Here is a 22273-nt window from a genome sequence, read left to right on the forward strand (position 1 = left end):
TTGTTATCCAGGGCTTGACTACAGTTAGCAACTCCACGAACAAAGCCCGAATTCCAATGCCAGGGTTCTTCAACACCTGTTCCTGCAGATTTGCGAGGAATTCTGCTGTACGAACGCAATCAGATCGTCTGCTAGGGATCTTTCTTCTTGCTACATCCTCGTAGTCACCATTGCAAGTCTCTAGTTCATGCCTGATTGTTTTTACTGTATTCAGGGAGCATTGGGCAGCAGTCGTAATATCCTTATTTTGATGGCGGGCACGAATCATCATGATACAAGTTATTCTCTTCCATGATTCAGGTGGGTTCCAGCTATCCATCCTTTCTGACATCTTGTATATGAATGAAGAAGGGTCCAAACTTTTAAATGAAGAGAAGTGTGTGTTAATACATGTAACTTACGGAAAAATATAATTAATTATAAATATGTCAAATTTATCCCGAACACCCTGTATATATATATATATTCATGAGCATGGACTCGGTTAGTTTGATACATTTTGTAAGATATTTAATGAATGAAAAACCGAGAATTAATTAAAAGCTTTAATGATAAACATCACAAGTAGTTTCGGCTTTAGACTATCACAATGTCTCTTTCAGAACTATTTGAGCCACTATTTCCCAAAATTTAGAAATTTTTTTAACATCCTTCTGACTGAATACTGCAAACAGCTTTACAGTATTTATAGTATTTATTTAAAGTACTTGTATGGAAAATTTTGTGTTGTCCCATAATTTGTAGAAAATGGACATAATTTGTGTTCTAAACACTGGATGTCTAAGGTATGGCAAGTCTGGCAGGCAAACTGGCTATTAGAATACATGCAATTAATACACTGACTTCTTAGCTGGAGTTGCTTTTGCTGTAAATCTAAACAAACTAGTCTGGCCAAAATAGAAGAGACTGCAGGAAAAAAGAATCTGGTATACTCCTGGGAGAGCCATATGAAGAAGTATGTGTTTAGTGGAAGGTAGAATCCAGAAGATAATGTTTTCTGGCTAAAATATTGTCTGGAATTCAAATTAAAAAAAAAAAACCCTTTTTGAGATATCTTCAGAATTTTTTTTTTATTTTTAAATGTAAGGAACAGAAAAATTCATCTAGGGAGAGAGTGTGTTAAGACAGTGAGCCTGTTGTTGCGGTATGACAGAATACAGCTGAGAAAGAGGACCATAATACAAATGCCTCGATGTGTAGGTTATGTAGGAGGAATAATGTGAAGTTTGTGGATGTATAGAATGAGTCTGATGGGGAAAAGGATTTATACAAGAAGGATGGTTTGCATCTGAATGGATTTAGTGTTCAGAGTCTGGAGAAAGTGTTGCTGAATGCAGTGGAAGTGGGTGTGCAAAATGAGGGAAACTACGATTTGGGGGGGAGGAGGAGAGCTAATAAGTGGACATTCGCCATAGTATATAAACTATGGTGTGACTGTAATGTTCCTTATTATGGTCAAACTAATAAGTCTATTGAACTTCGTATGGAAGAACATAAAAGAGACATCTCTTATAAAAGATCACATGCCAGTGCCTTATCGAGCCATATTCTCTTCGCTAACAATCCTCATGATGATTTTCATGGTCACTCCATTTCCTGGGATAGATCTGAAAACATTTTCCGCTGCCATGATGAATTTGAAAGAAAGATAGTCAGATCGTCCTTAATCCTGACATTAAACAACAATTTAAGCTATAACATCACTGATAGCCATACTACTGTTATTCAGTACTGGGGTTCTCGAAAGTCTGCTACCACGCATATAATAAACAATGAAACCTAAAATAGAACAACTAGATTGTTAATACAACGTTTTTTATTTCAATTATGTACTGCAATTTATCTGTTCTTATCAGTTTCTTAGAATCTTCAGTTTTTATTATTGTTTTCTTCTTCTTAAAAGATACCTGATGACAGCTGTAATAAGCCGAAACTGGTTGTGTTTTTTATCATTAAAGCTTTTAAATAATTCTCGATTATTTTAGTCATTAAATATCTTTCAAAAAAAAAAATATATATATATATGACAGAATGATCATTGACTTGGTTAACATACATAGTTTTATGAAGAATTAAATGACTAGAACCGAGATTTAAGTAAAAAGGTTTTAATATAAACACACTACTAGTTTCGGCCTGTAACAGCCTTCTTCAGGTGACATTATAAAAGAAAAAACACTAAACATTGAGGGTTAAAAGACTATGAACAACACACAGACAGTCTTTATACATAATTAGCATCAAAACGTTGTAGTTGTATTTGAAGCTGTTCTTTTGTTTGTTGCATTGTTGGGAGAGTGCGTGTTTGCTGCATTACGTGAACGCCAGTACATGATTACAGCTGAATGACTATCTGGGAGGTTGTAGCTTAAGTTGTTATTTAGATGAACAGGATTGAAGATGATTTCTCTAGAATTTGTTACATACATCAAGGATATTACAGTTGATAAAAATGACATCATGGCTAGCTTGGACATAACTTTTTGTTCACTAATGTCCCTACAGATGAAGTCCTAACATTACTCAAGGACAAGTTATCCAAAAAATGTTAGCCTTGCTTACACATTGCATTAAGTTCGGTTACTTCAAATTTCAAGATAATATATACAAACAAAATCATGGACTGGCTATGGGTAATCCTTTATCCCCTGTACTCGCAATTTACTTAGAGGATTTTGAAACCAAGGCTATCTCTTCCTTTATTTTAACACGTAAAGTTTGGAAACGTTATGTGGATGATGTCTTCATTGTTTGGAGCCATGGACATTAATTCCGTATGGTTTTTCCTCGAACATCTCAATAGCCGACATCAAAGTATTAAGTTTACTGCTGAGCTTTAATCGGATAATTCCTTGCCTTTTCTTGATGTCAAACTGACTCGCTCTTCTGGTAAACTAAAAATATCGATATATAGAAAACCCACACATACCAACAGATATCTGCACAGTCAGTCCCATCATTTCCCTCCTCATAAGCTTGGAATAATTTCCACCTTGGGATATAAAGCCCGTTCTCTTCTTGATGACCCAAATGAACTGCTTACAGAAATAAACCATCTGAAAACTTCTTTCGAAGTTAATGGATATTCCAAGAAAATCATTGACAAATTATTTCTTAATCCTCCTAGACATCACTCAGAAGAAACAAATAGATTCAAAGGCAATATATCTATTCCTTACATAAGCACTGTTTCACACAAATTAGCAAACGTTCTAAGAAAATACAATATCAGAACCTTGCTCACTCCACTTCCAAAGATCCGTTCCTTAATTAGCCACCCAAAACCTTCTCATCATCAACTCAAATACCCTGGTGTATATAAAATATTATGTGACTGCGATATTCCTTATTTCGGGCAGACAGACAAATCTGTCGAAATGCGTATGGAAGAACACATGAGAGACATTACTTACAAGAGACAGCGAGCGAGTGCATTATCAAGTCATATCCTTTTCTCGGCATAATCCTAATGATGATAACCAAAGTCACAAATTCTGCTGGGAAAAATCTACTAATATCTTCCATTGGAGTGACGAGATAGAGAGAAAAATTGTGGAATCTAGAGAAATCTTCTTCAATCCTGTTCATCTAAATAACAACTTAAGCTACAACCTCCCAGATAGTCATTCAGCTGTAATCATGTACTGGAGTTCACGTGATGCAGCAAACACGCACTCTCCCAACAATGCAACAAACGAAAGAACAGCTTCAAATACAACTACAACGTTTTCATGCTAATTATGTATAAAGACTGTCTGTGTGTTTGTTCATAGTCTTTTAACCCTCAATGTTTAATGTTTTTTCTTTTATAATGTCACCTGAAGAAGGCTGTTACACGCCGAAACTAGTATATATATATATATATATATATATATATATATATATTTTATATATAGATGTTTGTAGATGTGTATATATATATATATATATATCTATATATATATATATATACACACATCTACAAACATAACCAATATCTAGGCGATAGTCAACCCTGTATCTCCTATTCTTGCGAACATTAACATGGAGAATTTTGAAACGAAAGCAACATCATCCTCCTCGTTTAAACCCAAACTTTGGAAACGCTATGTAGATGACATTTTTATTATTTGGAGTCACGGCCACAACTCTCTCATGGATTTTCTTAATGATCTTAATAATCAGCATCCTAATACAAAATTCACAGTCGAACTTGAATATGACAATCCCCTACCATTTCTGGATATAAAACTTTCATGCTGTTCTGGAAAATTTAGAATCTCAATGTATAGAAAACCTCCACAAACTAATAGATATCTTAAAAGTCAGTCCCATCATTTTCCTCCGCAAAAACGTGGAACTATTTCTACCTAGGGACATAGAGCACGCTCTCTTATGAATGACCCAGATGAATTTGAAAAAGAAATTAATTACCTCGCACATGTCTTTAGACAAAATGTATATTCTGATAAAACAATTAAGAAAATTCTTCTAAATCCTGCTAGCCACCGCACTGAAGAAATAACCAACTTTAAAGGTAACATCTCCATCCCATACATCAGTTCAGTTTCCAAAAAATTAGCTAAGTTCTTAAGTACAACATCAGGACCTTATTCACTACACTTCCAAAAATCCGCGTAATCCGGTATATTATGCATTGAAAAGCACATTGTGCTATTTTTTTACAGTGAATTTCATACAAAGTTTCTATTTTTGGTATAATGTATTAATAACAGTTACTACAGATGGTAATTTACAGTTTGCAGTTGAACAATATTACATTTTTCACAGTATTTATAGTATACCAATAAGTTACATGTATTTTACAAGTTTTGCTTTTAATGTATTTATGCGCTGTAACTACAGCACTTCAATGTAATGAATGGATTTTTTTCTTTCAGTTGATTTCGGTTGAGATGTAATGTTTCAGCATGTATCCTCGAAGCTTTTTAGTAAGCTTATCTGGGGGTGACACCGGTTGGATATTGTTTTATTGATTTCATTGCTGTGTTGGAAGTAGGATGATGTTTTAGATGTCAAATGAATGATCTGAAAGCTCCGGTAAAAGTGAAATTGCCGACATATTCTGGTGTTATTACATCTGTCTTGATGGTTCCCATTCAGGATTGTTATGGTTTTTTTTTTGAACTAATCAGGAGACTTTTTTATTTGACTGTGAGAGCCTTTCTATGTCTTCAAAGCTTTTGATTTGCATCGTATATGTCTACCTCAAGAATATATTGGCATAACTGATCCACGATTTTTTTTTCTTCTTTTCTTTTCTTCCTTGGTACAACAGATTCTGGTTAAACGGTGTTAAATATTTGGATAGGAAGAGTAGTGTATTGTCTTGCAATGTGTTGAGGTCCTTGACAACTATTTTTTTTTCTGTCCGCTGACGTTTATGAGACTTTCTCTTGTGGACTTGCTTGTAAGACGATCTATGACTCGTTCGGGTGCTGGCAAGCCTTGTTTTTTTTTCTCTTCCTGGGAATTCTATTTACTGTCTGAATGTCATTGTACTCTATAGCAGGCTTTCCCAAACTGTGTTTTCTGCGGAACACTAGTGTTCTGTGGAAGGTGAACAAGTGTTCCATGAGAATCCCCCCCCCCACCCCCCCCCCCCCCCACCCCCCCCCCCCCCCACCCCCCCCCCCCCCCACCCCCCCCCCCCCCCACCCCCCCCCCCCCCCACCCCCCCCCCCCCCCACCCCCCCCCCCCCCCACCCCCCCCCCCCCCCACCCCCCCCCCCCCCCACCCCCCCCCCCCCCCACCCCCCCCCCCCCCCACCCCCCCCCCCCCCCACCCCCCCCCCCCCCCACCCCCCCCCCCCCCCACCCCCCCCCCCCCCCACCCCCCCCCCCCCCCACCCCCCCCCCCCCCCACCCCCCCCCCCCCCCACCCCCCCCCCCCCCCACCCCCCCCCCCCCCCACCCCCCCCCCCCCCCACCCCCCCCCCCCCCCACCCCCCCCCCCCCCCACCCCCCCCCCCCCCCACCCCCCCCCCCCCCCACCCCCCCCCCCCCCCACCCCCCCCCCCCCCCACCCCCCCCCCCCCCCACCCCCCCCCCCCCCCACCCCCCCCCCCCCCCACCCCCCCCAACATTGTTACTTGTACCTTTGGCATAGTGGGTTTGTGTATGTGTGTTTTTAGGAGTGTGGGAACTATGTCTTTTAATATGTGGAATTTGCCAGTTATTGTTCGGAGATTCTTTTGTAGATAGTTTATGTGGCTATCCCAGTTCATATCTGCATCGAAGTATAGAGTGTCTATAAATCGACTTTCCCTATTTAGAGATATCTGTAGCTAAAACTAATACATGGAATGAGACCACATTTTATATTGAGATGCATGGGGAGTGAATTCCGCGAAATAAAGATTTAGTAACAAAAATTCGCCGTTAGGGGAAATTTTGACGCTGACAGAGCCGAAAACAGTCAAATATTTGCATTAAACGAAGGTAAAAAGGATTATGCAAATTTTACTGTGTGTACATGACAGCGGCGTCACCAATTCCACTTAAAAAGGGGATTGGGAATATTCAGACAGTTGTTCGAATGCTTTTCATTGAATTGACGAATTGTGCTCAATTTGGATTCTAGCTTGCCTCAGCGTGCTTTAATTTATTTTACCATAAACAGTGCAATGCCATCGCGGCCCTTCGGGAATTTAGAAGGCTGTGGGGGTATTTGAAATCCTTTGTGTATGTTGGTGGAGTTTCCAATTTACATATCTTGAAAGAGAACATAAAACAGGCTGTTATGAACATCCAATTCGATTCCTTATGCTCAGCTGCAGAGCATGCTGCACACCGGATGCAATTTGCTGTACACAAGAAAGATCAGCACATTGAAATCATTATGTGGTCCAGGGAACCCAGATTCTGATGAATAAAACATTATTTCCTGTGAGTTCAATCACTACATTAATTTCTGTGTCTCTCGCAAGTTGTTGTTTTAGTTTAATTATTATTATTATTATTATAACTCGCGACATATGCAGCTGGAATGAGTGACGCGGATGTCGCTTACACCTTCAAAATGTTATTATTCCATTTTATCTGCCTTTAATGTAATTATCCACTTGTTTTCGGCTCCATAATTGCCAAAATTACCCCTATCGGCGACTTTTGGCACTAAATCTTTCTTTCGCGGAAATCATTTCCCCATGCCTTCAAAAGTCTCAATATAAAATATTTGGTCTCATTCCGTTTATTGGTTTTAGCTACAGATGCCTCCAAAGAGGGAAAGTTATTTTATGGCCACTCTTTAATTTTCAAGGTATCATTCTGTTTCAACCTAATTGACAGTGGTGGTGGTTTACTGGTATTTTTTTGTTGGAGATTGGGAGATTGGATGTTGGTTGGTTATATATATATATATAATTTTAAATTCGGAGAATTTAAAATTATCATTTAAAATGATAATTTTAAATTTTTCGTCTTCGAAATGAAATCTACTGAGTTTTTGATATAATAGGAGGAATTACCAATGAGTTGCTTTTAGGAAACGGCAAGGTAATTGATAATTCCTCATATTATATGAAAAATTCTGTAGATTTCATTTCGAAGACGAAAAATTTAAAACTCGAGTATTCTGACAGAATGGTTAGTTTTGATATTGTCTCTCTTTTTACAAATGTGCCAACAGAAGAAGTTCTCAATCTACTTAAAAACAAAGTTTCCTAGAAACGTTTTGCTCTATTAATGCACTGCATAAACTCCGGCTATTTCTCTTTTGAAGGAAAATATATAAACAAACCAGCAGTTTAGCTATGGGCAGCCCATTATCTCCGGTCTTAGCCAATATTTTCCTAGAAGACTTTGAAGAGAGAGCTATTTCATACGCAACATTAAAACCTAAACTGTGGCTGTGATACATGGAGGACATCTTCCTTATCTGGGAATATGGTCTAAAGGAGCTACAAACCTTCCGAGATCATTTAAATAATCAACACCAGAACATCAAATTCACGTCCGAATTAGAGATGAACGGCGTCCTCGCTTTTTTGAACTTGAAGATCACTAGAATGCCTGATTGTCTTAAAGTTTCGATTTAATTATTATTATTTCCTCTCTGTCCCACCGAGCAAGATCTCTTAAGATTTCAGTAGAAGAAGACCTTCAAAAAGAACTCAACCATCTGAAAAGCACATTCTTAAACAATGGCTATTCTTCTCGAAGCATCACTAAACATCTATATCCACGTATTCAACCTCGACACAAAGATAACTCCAATACTATTACTCATATCCAATTGCTGTTCAAAATCTCCAAACCTGGCCAAAATAATGAAGAAATTCAACATTAAAACCTACTTCACCACCCTACCAAAGCTAAGTTCTTTTCTGAGTCGCCCCAAGCCAAAACACATCCAGCTTCCGTTTCCAGGAGTTTATAAAGTCGTCTACAATTGCAGTCAACCTTATTATGGACACAGTGATAAGTGCATTTCAATACATCTTGAGGAACACACCGTGACATCTCTTACAAAAGAACCCGTGCAAGCGCACTCTCCAGTCATGTTCTTTTCTCTGCTAACTCTAATCGAAAAGAGATTCAACGCCAGATAGACTGGAATCTTACGACCAATATCTATAAATGCGGTGACGAACTTGAGAGAAGTATCGTGGAATCAAAAGAGATAGTTCTGGACCAATCACACATAAACAACAATTTAAGCTACAGTTTGCCTGACGCCCAAAGCGCAGTGATTGAGTTCTGGTGCTCTGGAATCAGTTGTCATTCACTTGCAATTAACGCTAGTCCTGCCACGCAGGCACCAGTTCAAATATGACTGATGCTATTCCTATTCTGTTAATTTGAGAAGTCCATGTTTTTTACCTTGTTATTTTTCATTTTTTTGTTATTATTTACACACCTGAAGAAGCTGGCGTTTCGACGGAACTAGTCGTGTTATATTAAAGGTTTTTTACCTTTCTCGGTGTTCTTAGTCAGTATAATTATTAATTTTTAAGTATGTATATATATATATATATATATATATATATATATCAGGGGCAAATATTGCGGATGTCCTAGGTGTGCGGTGCTCATCCACAAAATATCAGTGATCAGTATCACCAATATTATATTTTTGCATTTATTCCAGTTAAAGACTCCTCTAATTGTTTGCAGGCTTTGCGTGATTCCTAAAATTAAGCCCAATGTATTAATGCTTCATTGTCCTCTTCATTAAAATAACTAAGGATTACTGCTTCATGAAGAGGACACTTTTCAATGCAGTACTTTGCATCACATTCATGTTAATACCCCGGGTGTGCTTTCAAAATACATAAACTTTTGCGCCCTTTAAAAATATGTATAGAGGGCGCAGCAGATCAAATGCTTAGCGTTATATTATTTTTAAACCGCTGAGAAGGCCTGGCTAGGTGAGCTAACAGTTTTAGCTCACCCAGCACCTGGTGTCTCTGCTTGGTTATGGTGTCAACCAATCCAATTGAGCGTTGTCACTTGTCATGCGTTGAGCGCTTTCTGTATGATGGCCGTATTACAAACAGCTGTTCCACATGTTTTCTGGAACTGAAAATTTGAAAGTAGATGTTAGGAGAAAAAACCTAAATATTTCTCTTGCTATACGGTATAGCATCTGTTGGGGTTGCGAAGTTTTTTAATGGTATGCATGCATTTTTATTCTAGTCTTCGGAAACAACAAACAGTAAAAATAACTCTTCCTAAATAAAAATGAATATTCTGTGTATTATGAGATGTTGTTGACCTACAAATATACCAGCACATGTGAGATTAATAAGACATACGAACACGACCCGCTGATACTATAAAAAATAAAAACTAAGTCATGTAGGATTCCCAAAAGTGTAGATAATTCCAATAATGATTGCATGTTATGTACTGAGTCTCAGTAAACAAAATAAAATTCTTGGAAAACGGAGCAAAATATACACACAAACCAGAGAATACACATAACATGGGCAACAAAGTTTACGAAATGATTTGCTGCTTCATCAAATCATATTTATTCCTGCAATACTCTCTCTCTCTCTCATAATTTTTTATTTAATTATGCCATCATAAATTCACTTATTCATGTTTAGAATTTATAGGATCGTGCTATTCGCTCTACCCAGCAACTTAATAGGACTCACATATTACGAATGTTAATTAATAATTCGTTTAGCATTATTGAAAGTATTTTTACTCCCACTTATTCTTTCCTATTCTCCCATGTCTTATAAATGATGGTTCACATATTTTCATCTTTGAGTATTTCAAATATACCAACCAAATATAGCATTCTCCTTCATTATTGTTTTGCAATAAATCTCAAAACAAACCGAATTGTTCTCCCACTGCAGAAGTATTCAAAGTTGCAATGGACCAATTAAGATGAGCGCAGATGCACTATGCACTTTCAAAACTTTCATACATCGATAAAAATGCAATCATACAATCATGTGCGTCCACACAGGGGGAGGTCAATGGAGTACTCTCCTTGGGATGGAGTACAACATTCCACAAATTATAATCATAAAAGTGATTGAGATATGTGACCTTACACCCTCGACAATGGGAAGCTTTTTCTGTCTTAAAATTTTATTATCGGTTGGCCAGTTTCGGCCCATAGCCGGGTAGCCATAGAATGTTTTATTGCAGCAATAAAGCACGTGTTCCTGTTTTCGGTTCATCTGTTTCTCATTTGTGAAACAAATAGGAACTGAAGAGCGACCAGTGTTTGTTTGCCCTCTGTGTTTATTGAATCACTGAGTGAACTGTCAATTGTAAATTTATAGCGAAACAAATTTAAACAGAAAACTACATTTTTGAAAGGTAGGTGTATGTAATTTAATACTATTTTACTCGTTAGTTTTATGATTATTTTGCTTTTAAACTGAAATAATTTGATTTAGGATTTTGGCGTTAATTATTTGGTTTTTAATAAAATATGCCGGTTATTTTTTTATATGAAATTGTGCTTAAAACTGTATTAATTCCGAATACTCTTTTTCCAATGAATTAAAGATCATTAAAATCGATGTAAAACTAAAATAATGTATTTATAGTTTAAGTCGACAAATAATTACATCAAAAATGCTAGAAGACGTTTGTTGATATAAGTATTTAATTAAATCAATAATTATGAAAATTCATTGATGCAATTATTTGTCTCCAAGCTTTGCCCTTCTCCTCTGGAAACGTTTCTGCAGACGCCCATGCATACGCTCCAATTGGCGTGAAATTTGTAGCAGGAGCGGGTTGCATAACCCACACAACGGCACACCCAACCAAAATGGGCACGCGACGCCACTGATATATATATATTTATTTATTTTATTTATTATTTTTTTTAACTGGTTTTAATCCCTGGATTTCTGAATATCATTAATTTTGTCTTGTCAGAATTTAGATGTATGAAGGTTTTGGTGAGACAGTCAATGAGCAGATTTATGACATGCTGCATACTTGTATGAATTTAAATATAAATTTGAATTTAAATCTATGAAACCATTAGATTACTGAAGCTATTCATCTTGTGTCCTGTAGATTCTTTTAATCCTGCGTTGTAGGTAAGGAAGAGTAATCTATGTTTCTTTCTCTTTCTCTTTCTTTATCGCCAATTGATAGATTGTGATTTGCCATACATACAAAAGAGCTTACGAGTATTATTATTATCATTACTATCTATACTGATTTCTGCTATATGTTTAGGTTTCCTTCTGTACAAAATCACAATCATGGACCCCTTAAGAACCATGGTTTGTAACTTTAAATATGCATTCAAATTTCATCATAACTTATTTATCAATATGTTATTGTATTATACTGTATTAATCCTTATATTAATATTTATTTTACAGTTCACCGTCTGTGCATTATAACCAGACGTCATTAGCAGGATGTGAAGAAACTTGCGACAAAGTGAAAATTCCCTGGCAATGCATTGATTATTGTACACCCTATAGCTCCACCAGTGACCAGAGATTTCGCTATACAAAAACAGTTGTCTTAAGTGATAAAAGTCTCTCTTTTCATGTATGCGTCACGATTAATTCTCACTGGGGAGAAAGATGGAATGAAAAAACTCAGTTTGTTGAGGGTAAGGATATTAGTCTGTCCAATTCATTATTATTATTGTTGTTGTACAGACAACTCCAGGCTTTAAGACTCATCGAGGGGGGTAGGTAACAGGCAAAGTACAATGTAACAAATATAATACCTGTCAGAACTCATTTAATTTGGATTCAATGTGTGTGCATTTAACCGCCTCATGCCTTCCTTTCACCAACCACACTCCATGTAAAAAAGTCATGTTCACTCTCTCTTGTGTACTATACCTTATTTCTAACATTCTACCCTCTTATTATATGAATTCTTATTCCTAACCTTTTCCATAATTGAACAACTAATATTCATTTCTTCAATAAATTGCTGCACAGTAGGTTCTATTTCCCGTAAACGTCTTCTCAGACGACACCTATTTCGTTTCTGATAGACTGCCTTAGGATTACAGTTCGTATGAAAAAGAAACAATGAGGGTATTTTTCCACTGATTAAACACCAAGGATATCTCACCTGTTGATAAAACAGTGAACTCTACTGGCTTCAACGTTGCTGCTCCAACCAGACAGGCATCTACAATAAGCCTTTATCTAACTCCGAAAGATTCTTTGTTTTTGCCATGGAGATCAACACTCCTAACAATTACTGATCAGTAGCATTCCTAAATAGTTGCTTAGAAGATATTTGATATATGCTGCTTAAAAGAAGTATAGGCACATATTTTAAAAGTTTCTAATTAAGTGTCCTGTATGTTGGAAAAAACAAATATATCCATATATTTGAAAATGTTAGGATTTTACAAGATTAGAATGAAAACCGCAAGAACACAAGAATATATATATTTTTTAATTCCTCTAGAATATATTTTTTCTGTTAAGTACCCTCTTAAGTATATTTCTAATAAAGATTATTTACAAATATTTTTAGTCTTTAGTTATTTATAAACAAATATATCAATATACTTTGTATTGATTTTAATTGAAGCCGAGGTGTTCGTCGATTCCGAAGAATATTTACAACCATCCCTATTTCCCAGTGTGTGGATATCTTTTCATGATTCCAGAACTATAGAAAATCCATTTCTTAAGGGAATTCCCTTAAAAACAGGATCGCATTACTCAATTAACTTCAAACAAGTAAGAGTTCTTTTTAAATATCATTTTAAAAATTTAAATTAAGATATTTAATTTTTAATAGTTTAATTATAAGGCTTGAATTAAATTACCCTGAGAGGCATCAGTTACGCATTATATTCATCTGTAATAAATTAAGAGAACTGATATATTAAGAAATTCTATTTCGGATTATTCTTTAATAATGGACAAAGTAAGAAAAAGTTCACAATAACAGTTGAAACAAAAAATGATTAAAATATCTTTCTTGATAAAAATAAAAAAATAAATAAGCGCCATATACTGATTAATTACATCACAAAAATTAAAAATTAGACATCTTAATAAATAACCAGAATAACCGATAATTATTATTAATTATTGAAAAATAATAATTAAGTATCAATGATTAATCAATTAAAACCATTTAGTTGATTAATTTAATTTAATTTAAACCATTTCATGTTATAATAATTAAGTTTTATTGAATATTATTAACAGCAAGAAAAACTTTTATCACTTAAATTGTTTTATTAGCGTGGAATTTTCGCAGTAGCGTAGAATTTTAGGTTTTGCAGACATTGTCAGTACAAGATCAAAAAATGGCAATTAAACATTAATAGACTCTACCATAAAGCGCCACCTAAGTAGTAATGTAAGATAAAAAAATATATAAAAAGGTCATTAATTTCTTAACGTATTGAAAAATATATATTCAGACGAAATAACTTTAGGAGGGATTAGATGATTACAAAGTACTGTCTTCCACAATGGGTACAGACGTAGACCATCAAATTTGCTTAAGGTAGGACAAAGAATTAAAGTTTCACACGTTTTGCTATATACCCGTTCATTGAGGAAAGAACTTTTATAAACAACTATTGTCTTGTTCCAATGAACTCAATGTTTAGTGTCTATAACATGCTCCGCAAATCCAGAATGGTCAGGCTGATGGTATTTAATATAACTCTTGTGTTCGTCTAGCCAAATAAAACGCAGATCTTCTTATTTGTCAAAAATAAGATAATCCAGAGGAGCAAGGAATCTGATATACACCTGGATGGTTGAGAAGTTGAAGCTTGTCCTTTGAGAAGTGAGAAAGGTGGAGATTTTTCTGATGAGGCGAAAGACAACAAAACTTTTCAGTAGCTTTAAAACGTTCGTTATGAGTTCACTAATGCCTTGCATATAAGGGACAGAAATATATGAGTTATTACTTCTGTATTTGAACAGGAGGAGACATCAGAACTGTTCAAAGCTCTTTTCATGAAAGAACTGTTAAAATATTAGTACATTCTCTCCATTCTTTATGTTCTTCAGACAAATTGTTACACCAAGAATTACAAAATATTTTTTCCACTTTTTTACCTAATGGTTATAAGAGTTCTATGTGCCTATTTACATGACATTGGTAAGACCTCACTAGGAGTATTGCGCCCTAGTGATGCAGGATTGTGGAATACTTCTGAATACTGATTGAGAATTTATAGGCTGTAAACACGAGGAAGAGGGGTAATACGATTGAGACGTATAAACTTCTGATAGGTCATACAGTATTTCAATTGATGAAATGTTTCCTTTTACGGAGGGTGGGAAAAGGAAAAGATGGTGTCCTTGGAAGCTGAGAAGAATGCCGAAAAAACTCTTATAACCATTAGATTAAAACAAAAGTGGAAATAATATGTTGTAATTCATTCTGTAACAGTTTGTCTGAAGAACATAAAGAAAGGAGAGAATATACTAAGATTTTAACAGTTCCAGCCTTACTAGTAATGAGAGTCAGCATGGATTATTCAGAAAACCAAATATGTAAGATATCATCTAATTGACGAAGAAAAGATATAAAAAGAATAATTGCCTTTTTAGATAAAGATATTAACTATTTTATTCTATGTTTCATTTAAATATTTACTACTACAAATCTCAGTTTAACATATTTTTACAGAATACAAAGAAACTTTTGCCTGCTCCATATGCTTCAAATTGTACTGACTACATCACGGAATGCGAGGTCACTAAAGGGAAGACACCATGTACAAGAAGCGTGAGTTATTATTATTATTATTATTATTATTATTATTATTATTATTATTATTATTATTATTATTATTATTATTATTTAATTTATTATTATTGATAAAGAGCATTAACAAATAACAAAAAAATTAGCAAATATGAAGAGTTTGTTAAATTTAATAATTCAAAAGTCGAAGAAGTCTTACAAACAGTAAAAGACATTAAAACCAGCATTAACGCACTAACTGACAGGCAGCACAAATTGATAAAAGACACATCGGAACTTCGTCAAAAATTTAATTCCCTGAAACTACAATACGAAGTTTTAAACCAACAACAACAACATAAAGAAGACATTGTCATAAATGGTCTTCCAAAAACTGAATCCACAATAAATATCAGAGGCGTAGTTTTAAAGTTAGGCCATGCAATTGGCATTCCTCTACAGCATAATGATATTCAGATCATAAATCGGATTCCAGGAAGAACAAAAAACAATGCTTGCCACTACCCGCACCAGTAAAAATCCGTCTGACAAGCAAGGCTACAAGCGACAATCTCATAAAAGCCAGCAGACTGAATAAACCAGTAGTCAAGGATTTAAATGCATCGAAAGACAACACACCAATTTTTTATCTGAGTATTTAACACCTTTCAATCATCATGTTTTGATCCAAGCAAGAAAAGAAAAAACAGAAAAAAAGTATCAATTTTTATGGATCAAAGACGGCAAAATATTCTTGAGAAAGTCACAGACTTCAAAGTATATACAAATAAAAAGCTCGGAAGATATATATGAGTTGCCAGAGTGAAACAAAAGACTCCAACTTAGTTCAATAAGAAGATCTCAACACAATAAAAATGAATGTGAACTATCAGTTAGATGTAATTACACCAGAGTAAACAGTAATTGTATATTCGAATCGCTTGATGCTAGAACACAACACACATTACAGGCGAGGGATCTGTCAATCTTGAGTATTAACATCAGAAACATCTGAAAACATTGGTTATTGTTACAAGCTTATCTGAGGAATTACACTGATATTATCGATATATTGATTCTAACAGAAGTATCCATAACTAATGACGATGCAACTGCTTTCCAAATTACAAGCTTCCAACAACATAGATCATGCCGCCAAACAAAAAGAGGGGTCGAATATTAATATTTATCAAACAAAACTTAATAGCAAAAGAAACGGCCTATCAGTTTGCGCATGCTGAAACCATTTGCATCGAAATCACTAACACCACCACTAGACAGCATCCGATAATACTAAATGCTTTTTACAGGCCACGAAACCTAAACATGATAAAATTCTTGCACAAACTCAATTGCTGGCTTTCACACCAAGAAATCTGCTCAACCGAATACCTAATGATAATTGGCGACATAAATATAAATATTGGAAACGAAAACCAGAACAACACTGTACAATACCAAGACAAGGTATCGATGTATAATCTAATACCAACAAGAACAACATGTACTAGGGAAGAAATATTCGGAAATACTATCACCGCCTCCTGTCTAGATCATATAAACGTCCGAGCACCACCAAACAGTTACACTGCATCAATAATAAAGTGCAAAGTAGCAGAAACCTGCACACCAACAAAATATCCATGCAATTTCCCACTGAAGAAAAGCGACAGAAAACAATAATAGACGAAGAGAAATAGTCAACCACGAAATAAGAAAAACAGACTGGGAATACCTGGCATCAGATTCAGCAGATATCTTATAAAACAACATTAAACTCACGCTGGAGGATATATATAAGAAAACTACAAAGAAAGTCATAGTTCGTTCAAAAACAACACAAATCCTTGGATAACTGAAACCTTAATCATAGAAATACACAGAAAGGACGCTTTATGGAAAGAATTATAGCGATGTTCATATAACACAGCTTTAAAAACTCAATAGAAGATAACAAGGAATCGCCTTACAACACAAATCAGAATTGCAAAAAGAAGCTACTACAGAGACAAACTAACCTCTGCACAAAACAACATGAAACAAACCTGGCATCTGATCTATAAGATGCTAGATTGTGTTCACAACACAATGGTAGTAGAGGCAGAACTGTTGGTGTGTCTAAGAAGAAGGGTTAAATATGTAACACAAAAATCAATTTATAGCAAACTAAAACATTTGATAGTATGAAAAAAATTATTATTATTAGATGGCCTATGGAAAGAACTTAAGAAGTTGCTGAATAATATCACTTTAAAAGCTGAATATAAAATAAAACGGAATCTCCTAACAACACAGATTAGAACGGCAAAAAGAAACTATTACAGCAACAAATTAACAACAGCTCAGAATGACATAAGGGAAACATAAAGGACAATATACACAGAACCACAGCCTCAGAAACAATAAAACACAGCTTTGCCTACGACCCAAATCCCTGAAACAGTTGGCAAACAACTTTAATCAGCACTTCGTGAACTCTGTCCAAAAACTACAAGAAGCAACCTTTCCTCACACAAAAGAACGTCCTCCACTAAGTCCACGAGCAACCCAGTCGATGTGGTTCCCCAAATTAACAAAAAAAGAACTATCACTGGCAATTCAAAACTACAAGAAGCATCCTTTCTTCACACAAAAGAACGTCCTCCACTAAGTCCACGAGCAACCCAGTCGATGTGGTTCCCCAAATTAACAAAAGAAGAACTATCACTGGCAATTCAACAAATTATCCCTAACAAAGGACCGGGGATAGACGGAATCAAACCAAAACACATCAAGATACACTCAACCAACCTACTTCCAGTTACAAAAAAACAGTTAAATAAAATCTTCGAAACGGAACACATACCTCAAACACTAAAAACTGCATTAATCACAACCATACACAAACAGGGTAAAATAAACATTATAAGTAATTACAGACCCATCGACACGTTGTCCGTAATCAACCAAATCATGGAACGCATCGTGCATCACAAACTCTCCACATACGTTGAAAAATTTCAAATCATAACCTAAACACAATATGGCTTTCAAAAAAATAAAGGAACAGCAACACTCCTGGAAGATTTCATAAATCTAATAAACTCTGCATTGGATAAAAAAAGAATAACATTAGTGGTATTCATTGATCTAACAAAAGCATTTAACACACTAATACACAAAACCTTGTTAACTAAACTAACGCACATCGGAATTAGAGGTCGTCTACACCAGTGGTTTAAAGTATACATAAAAAACAGGAAGCACATCACACGGATAGGATCAGCATACAGCAAAGAGTACGCTGCACGTGTGGTAACGTGTGGAGTACCGCAAGGAGCTGTCCTATCTTCCATTCTATTTAACATGTACACACACGACATAAGCCACCCTCCCCTAAAAAGTAAAATCTTCCAGTACGCAGACGACACGGCCATAGTATCCATTCACAACATCGCAAATGTCGCTTACACAAATATGCAACATGACATCAATCAAATCACTAACTGGTTAACCGAAAACGGCATATATATAAACCCTGGAAAAACAAAGCTAATGATGTTCAAAAACCCCCAAACCCTCTATAGAGGCTAAATATCTCACCATCTGATGTTCATCCTCCTTTATAGAAATCGCTGATCCGAAAACCGCAACCATTACACAGGTGAAAACAACACGCTAACGCGGACTTCACTTCGATGCTGATCAAAGTTAGAATAGCCATATAAACTACCTACACACCAAGCTTAGGATAATAGCAAGCAAACTATATCGATTAAAAGACATTAGCCTGACACACTAAATGTACTAATTTGTAAAGCATTATGTGAAAACATTTTATGATACGCAATCTCATCATATGCATTCTGCGCAGACTACAGACTTAGCAGGCTACAATGGTTGCAAGATAAAATTGTAAAACTGATATTCTGGGAACAACCCACACCTATGCCAGAAGCATGGACAAAACAAAAAATATTTAAGGTGAAACACTTATGCCACTACACAATCATGTTACAACATCACTACAGTCCAAAATATAGAGTAATCTGAACCTAGGAACATACAGAGAGCTGAAACAGGCACTATATAAATATTATAGCGAGAATGAAAATTAGAGTAATTCCTGTTTCTCTCTCCCCCACACGCACGCACGCACTCACGCACGCACGCACACACACACACACACACACACACACATACACACACACACACACACACACACACACACACACACACACACACACACACACACACACACACACACACACACACACACACACAAACCTCTGACAATCCCCCTCTCAAAAACCATCAATACAAGAACACAAAGAAACAAACACACCATGTCTAAATCCAATCCTATTTGCAAAAAAAAAAACAAGTTAAACTGTAATAGCAGTTGAAGTTTTCCAAGCATGTATCAACAAAGAGTAAAATCATCACCTGAATTGCGACCAGTATAGAAACATAACCATGAAACCACCACCATCTATCATCTATTGTCTTCCTCAGATAAGCTCTGCTAAGCTTCGGGGAAGAAAATTATTAACTTGCAGTTATCTGTTATTCACAATTGTAATGTGTTATAAATATTATATACATATATAATTATCAGGGTATCTATGAATGTAATTTATCTGAGACATAAAAAAAGTATTATTATTATTTATGTTATAATAATTTATATATGTTGATATGTTTATACTTAATCTGAATTATATATTTGTAAATACTCTATATATGTATAAATGAATGTCAATAAACTTATCCTATTAAAATATTATTATTATTATTATTATTATTTTTTTTTTTTTATTATTACTCTACAAATATGACTACATGAACACAAAAAAACAAACACACCATGTCTAAATCCAACTCTAATTGCAAAAAGATGAGAAAAAAAGTTAAACTGTAATTGCAGTTGAAGTCTTCCAAGCACGTACCAACAAACAGTAAAATCAACACCTGGCTTGCGATCAGTATAGAAACATAACCATGAAACCACCTCCTTATATTATCCTCCTCAGATAAGCTCTGACAAGCTTCGAGGAAAAAATCAGAAATGCCTCCCAAAGAAAGTATATAATACATTATACAGAAAAAAAAACTAATCCTGTTATAAATATGTAATATTATTTTACATATTTACAACTGGTAAATATGCAATCAGAATATACAATCATTTTTTTAATATGTATTTATTTATTGATTGCTAAAATATTTATACATACAATAAACATCTTGTATAACATTGCACCTTATAATTTTACAGAGTTCAGCACTAAGTGCTGTATTTCCTACATTGGATTTCAAGTAAAATTTTTAATTATACTTTTTTGCCTTTATATTATGTTTTTACAACACATGTTCTTCTAATTATAACAATGAAGATTATACAGAATTTTTGTATAATTTTTATTTTTATTTCATTTTTATTTATTTATTTATTTTTTAAGTTTGTGAAAGAGTGATTATACATACGAATTTCTGCATTTGCTTATAAGCATTACTTGTAGATGAGTGAGGCAAGTTAATCTCACCTACTTCGAAGCTTGGGTTAGCTTTTATGCAGAGAGTCGGATTTAGCCTTCACTATTTGTGTTGTTGCTACTGTTTAAGTATGGGATGTAGACATTGGATGCTAGTGATTTGTGATGTGTATATTATTGGTAATGGTTTCTTAACTTTGTTGGTAGGTTGCTGAATTGTGTGAGTATCTGATGCGATTTCACAAAAGAACCGTATGAGTTGTTCAAGAGTGTAGGGATGTAGAGAGTTGTTGTAGGTCGTGTTATACGATATGTGTGTCTGTTGTTTCGATAGGTGATGTTGAAGTAATTCCTTGTTAATGTCATGTAGTGTTTCAGGTTTTTAATGCTCAGAAGTCTGTGTATCGCCATGTGCTTGTCGGATATTGGTTGTTGAGTGTAAGGAGTCCAGATAACTGTTAACACGATTTTCCTGTGTAGTGTTTCTAATTTTGTTAGGTGGCTGTTTGATGTATTTGCATAGACTGTTATTCTGTATCTGAGTAGGGATTCGCAGATACCGTGATTTAGGAGTTTTTCATCTTGGGTGGAATAATGTCTTTAACTTGGAAGAGTTTTGCTGCGAAGATCCGGAGTTTGGTGTGTAGGTATTCTATATGCTTTGTCCATTTAAGGTGGGAATCTATGTAGAGACGGAGGTATTTTGCGTGTGTTACAGGTTTGATTTCTTATTATTGGCAGGTATTTTTGTTTCTTAATGCAGCGGTATGTGTGACAATGTATCGATAGTGTGCGGGGCGTATGATTCTTGGGTTGAGTGTTATCAAGATCTGTGTTTTGGTGCCGTTGATTAGAATTGCGTTTTGGTGGAAGTATGTTTTAATTTTTTAGGTCTTGTTCTGCTTTGCAGAGAACTTTGTTAATGTCTTTGTGGATTGATAGTAGTGCAGTGTCATCTGCGTATTGAAATATTTGACTTCTTATCGATATGTTATGAACATCGTTAATATATATGTTGAATAGAGTGGGTGATAATATGGCCTTGAGGTACACCGTATTTTACTTGTATACTCCGACTGTGACATATACCTATTTTTGTTACTTGTGTTCTGTTTGAGAGGTAGTTCTTGAACCATGTATGCAGTGTTCCTGTTATACCTATTGAGTTTAGTTTGGTGAGTAGTATGTCATGTCAAATGCGTTGGTTAGGTCCAGCAGTATTAGGACGGCGTACTTAATTTTTTCCACAGCTTTGTTTATTATGTCCGCGATGTCTTAATGGTGCTTTTTGTTTTCTGAAAGCCGTATTGGTTTTGTGAGATGATGTTGTACTTCTGTAAATAGTGCTGTAGTCTGGTGTGTGTTATTTTGTCTAGAATTTTTGAGATGACTGGTATTGTAGCTATTGGTCTTTAGTTCTGAGTATCGTTTCTTTTGCCGTGTTTGTATACTGGAGTAATTACTGCAGTTTTTAGTTGTTGTGGAATAATTCCTGTTTCGAATATTATGTTCACGAGTTTCAAAATTATTGGATTTATTTGTTCAATCCAATACTTTTGTTATAATATCTGTGAGTCTTATTTTGTCTCTTCCTGGAATTGTCTTTGATTTTAGTTGTAGGATTGATTCTTTCAGTTCCTGTTTTGTTATGGGTGGAAAATACATCG

The 22273-nt window shown here is 35.3% G+C and overlaps 1 protein-coding gene across 1 annotated transcript in view; it reads left to right on the forward strand.

The window, feature by feature from the left end:
• Positions 1-22273, forward strand: part of ppk25 (DEG/ENaC-family ion channel pickpocket 25) — a 100003-nt gene that overhangs the window by 52995 nt on the left and 24735 nt on the right. Inside the window, exons 3-5 of the mRNA XM_090409395.1 lie at positions 11817-12055; positions 13003-13154; positions 15076-15174. Coding sequence (XP_090265521.1) covers positions 11817-12055; positions 13003-13154; positions 15076-15174 — 490 coding nt within the window. The remainder of the gene's footprint in view (positions 1-11816; positions 12056-13002; positions 13155-15075; positions 15175-22273) is intronic.

This window comes from Typopeltis vanoorti, chromosome 19 (assembly GCF_054136105.1).
Source record: "Typopeltis vanoorti isolate ZY-2024b chromosome 19, IOZ_Tvanoo_1.0, whole genome shotgun sequence".
NCBI classification, from domain to species: domain Eukaryota; kingdom Metazoa; phylum Arthropoda; class Arachnida; order Uropygi; family Thelyphonidae; genus Typopeltis; species Typopeltis vanoorti.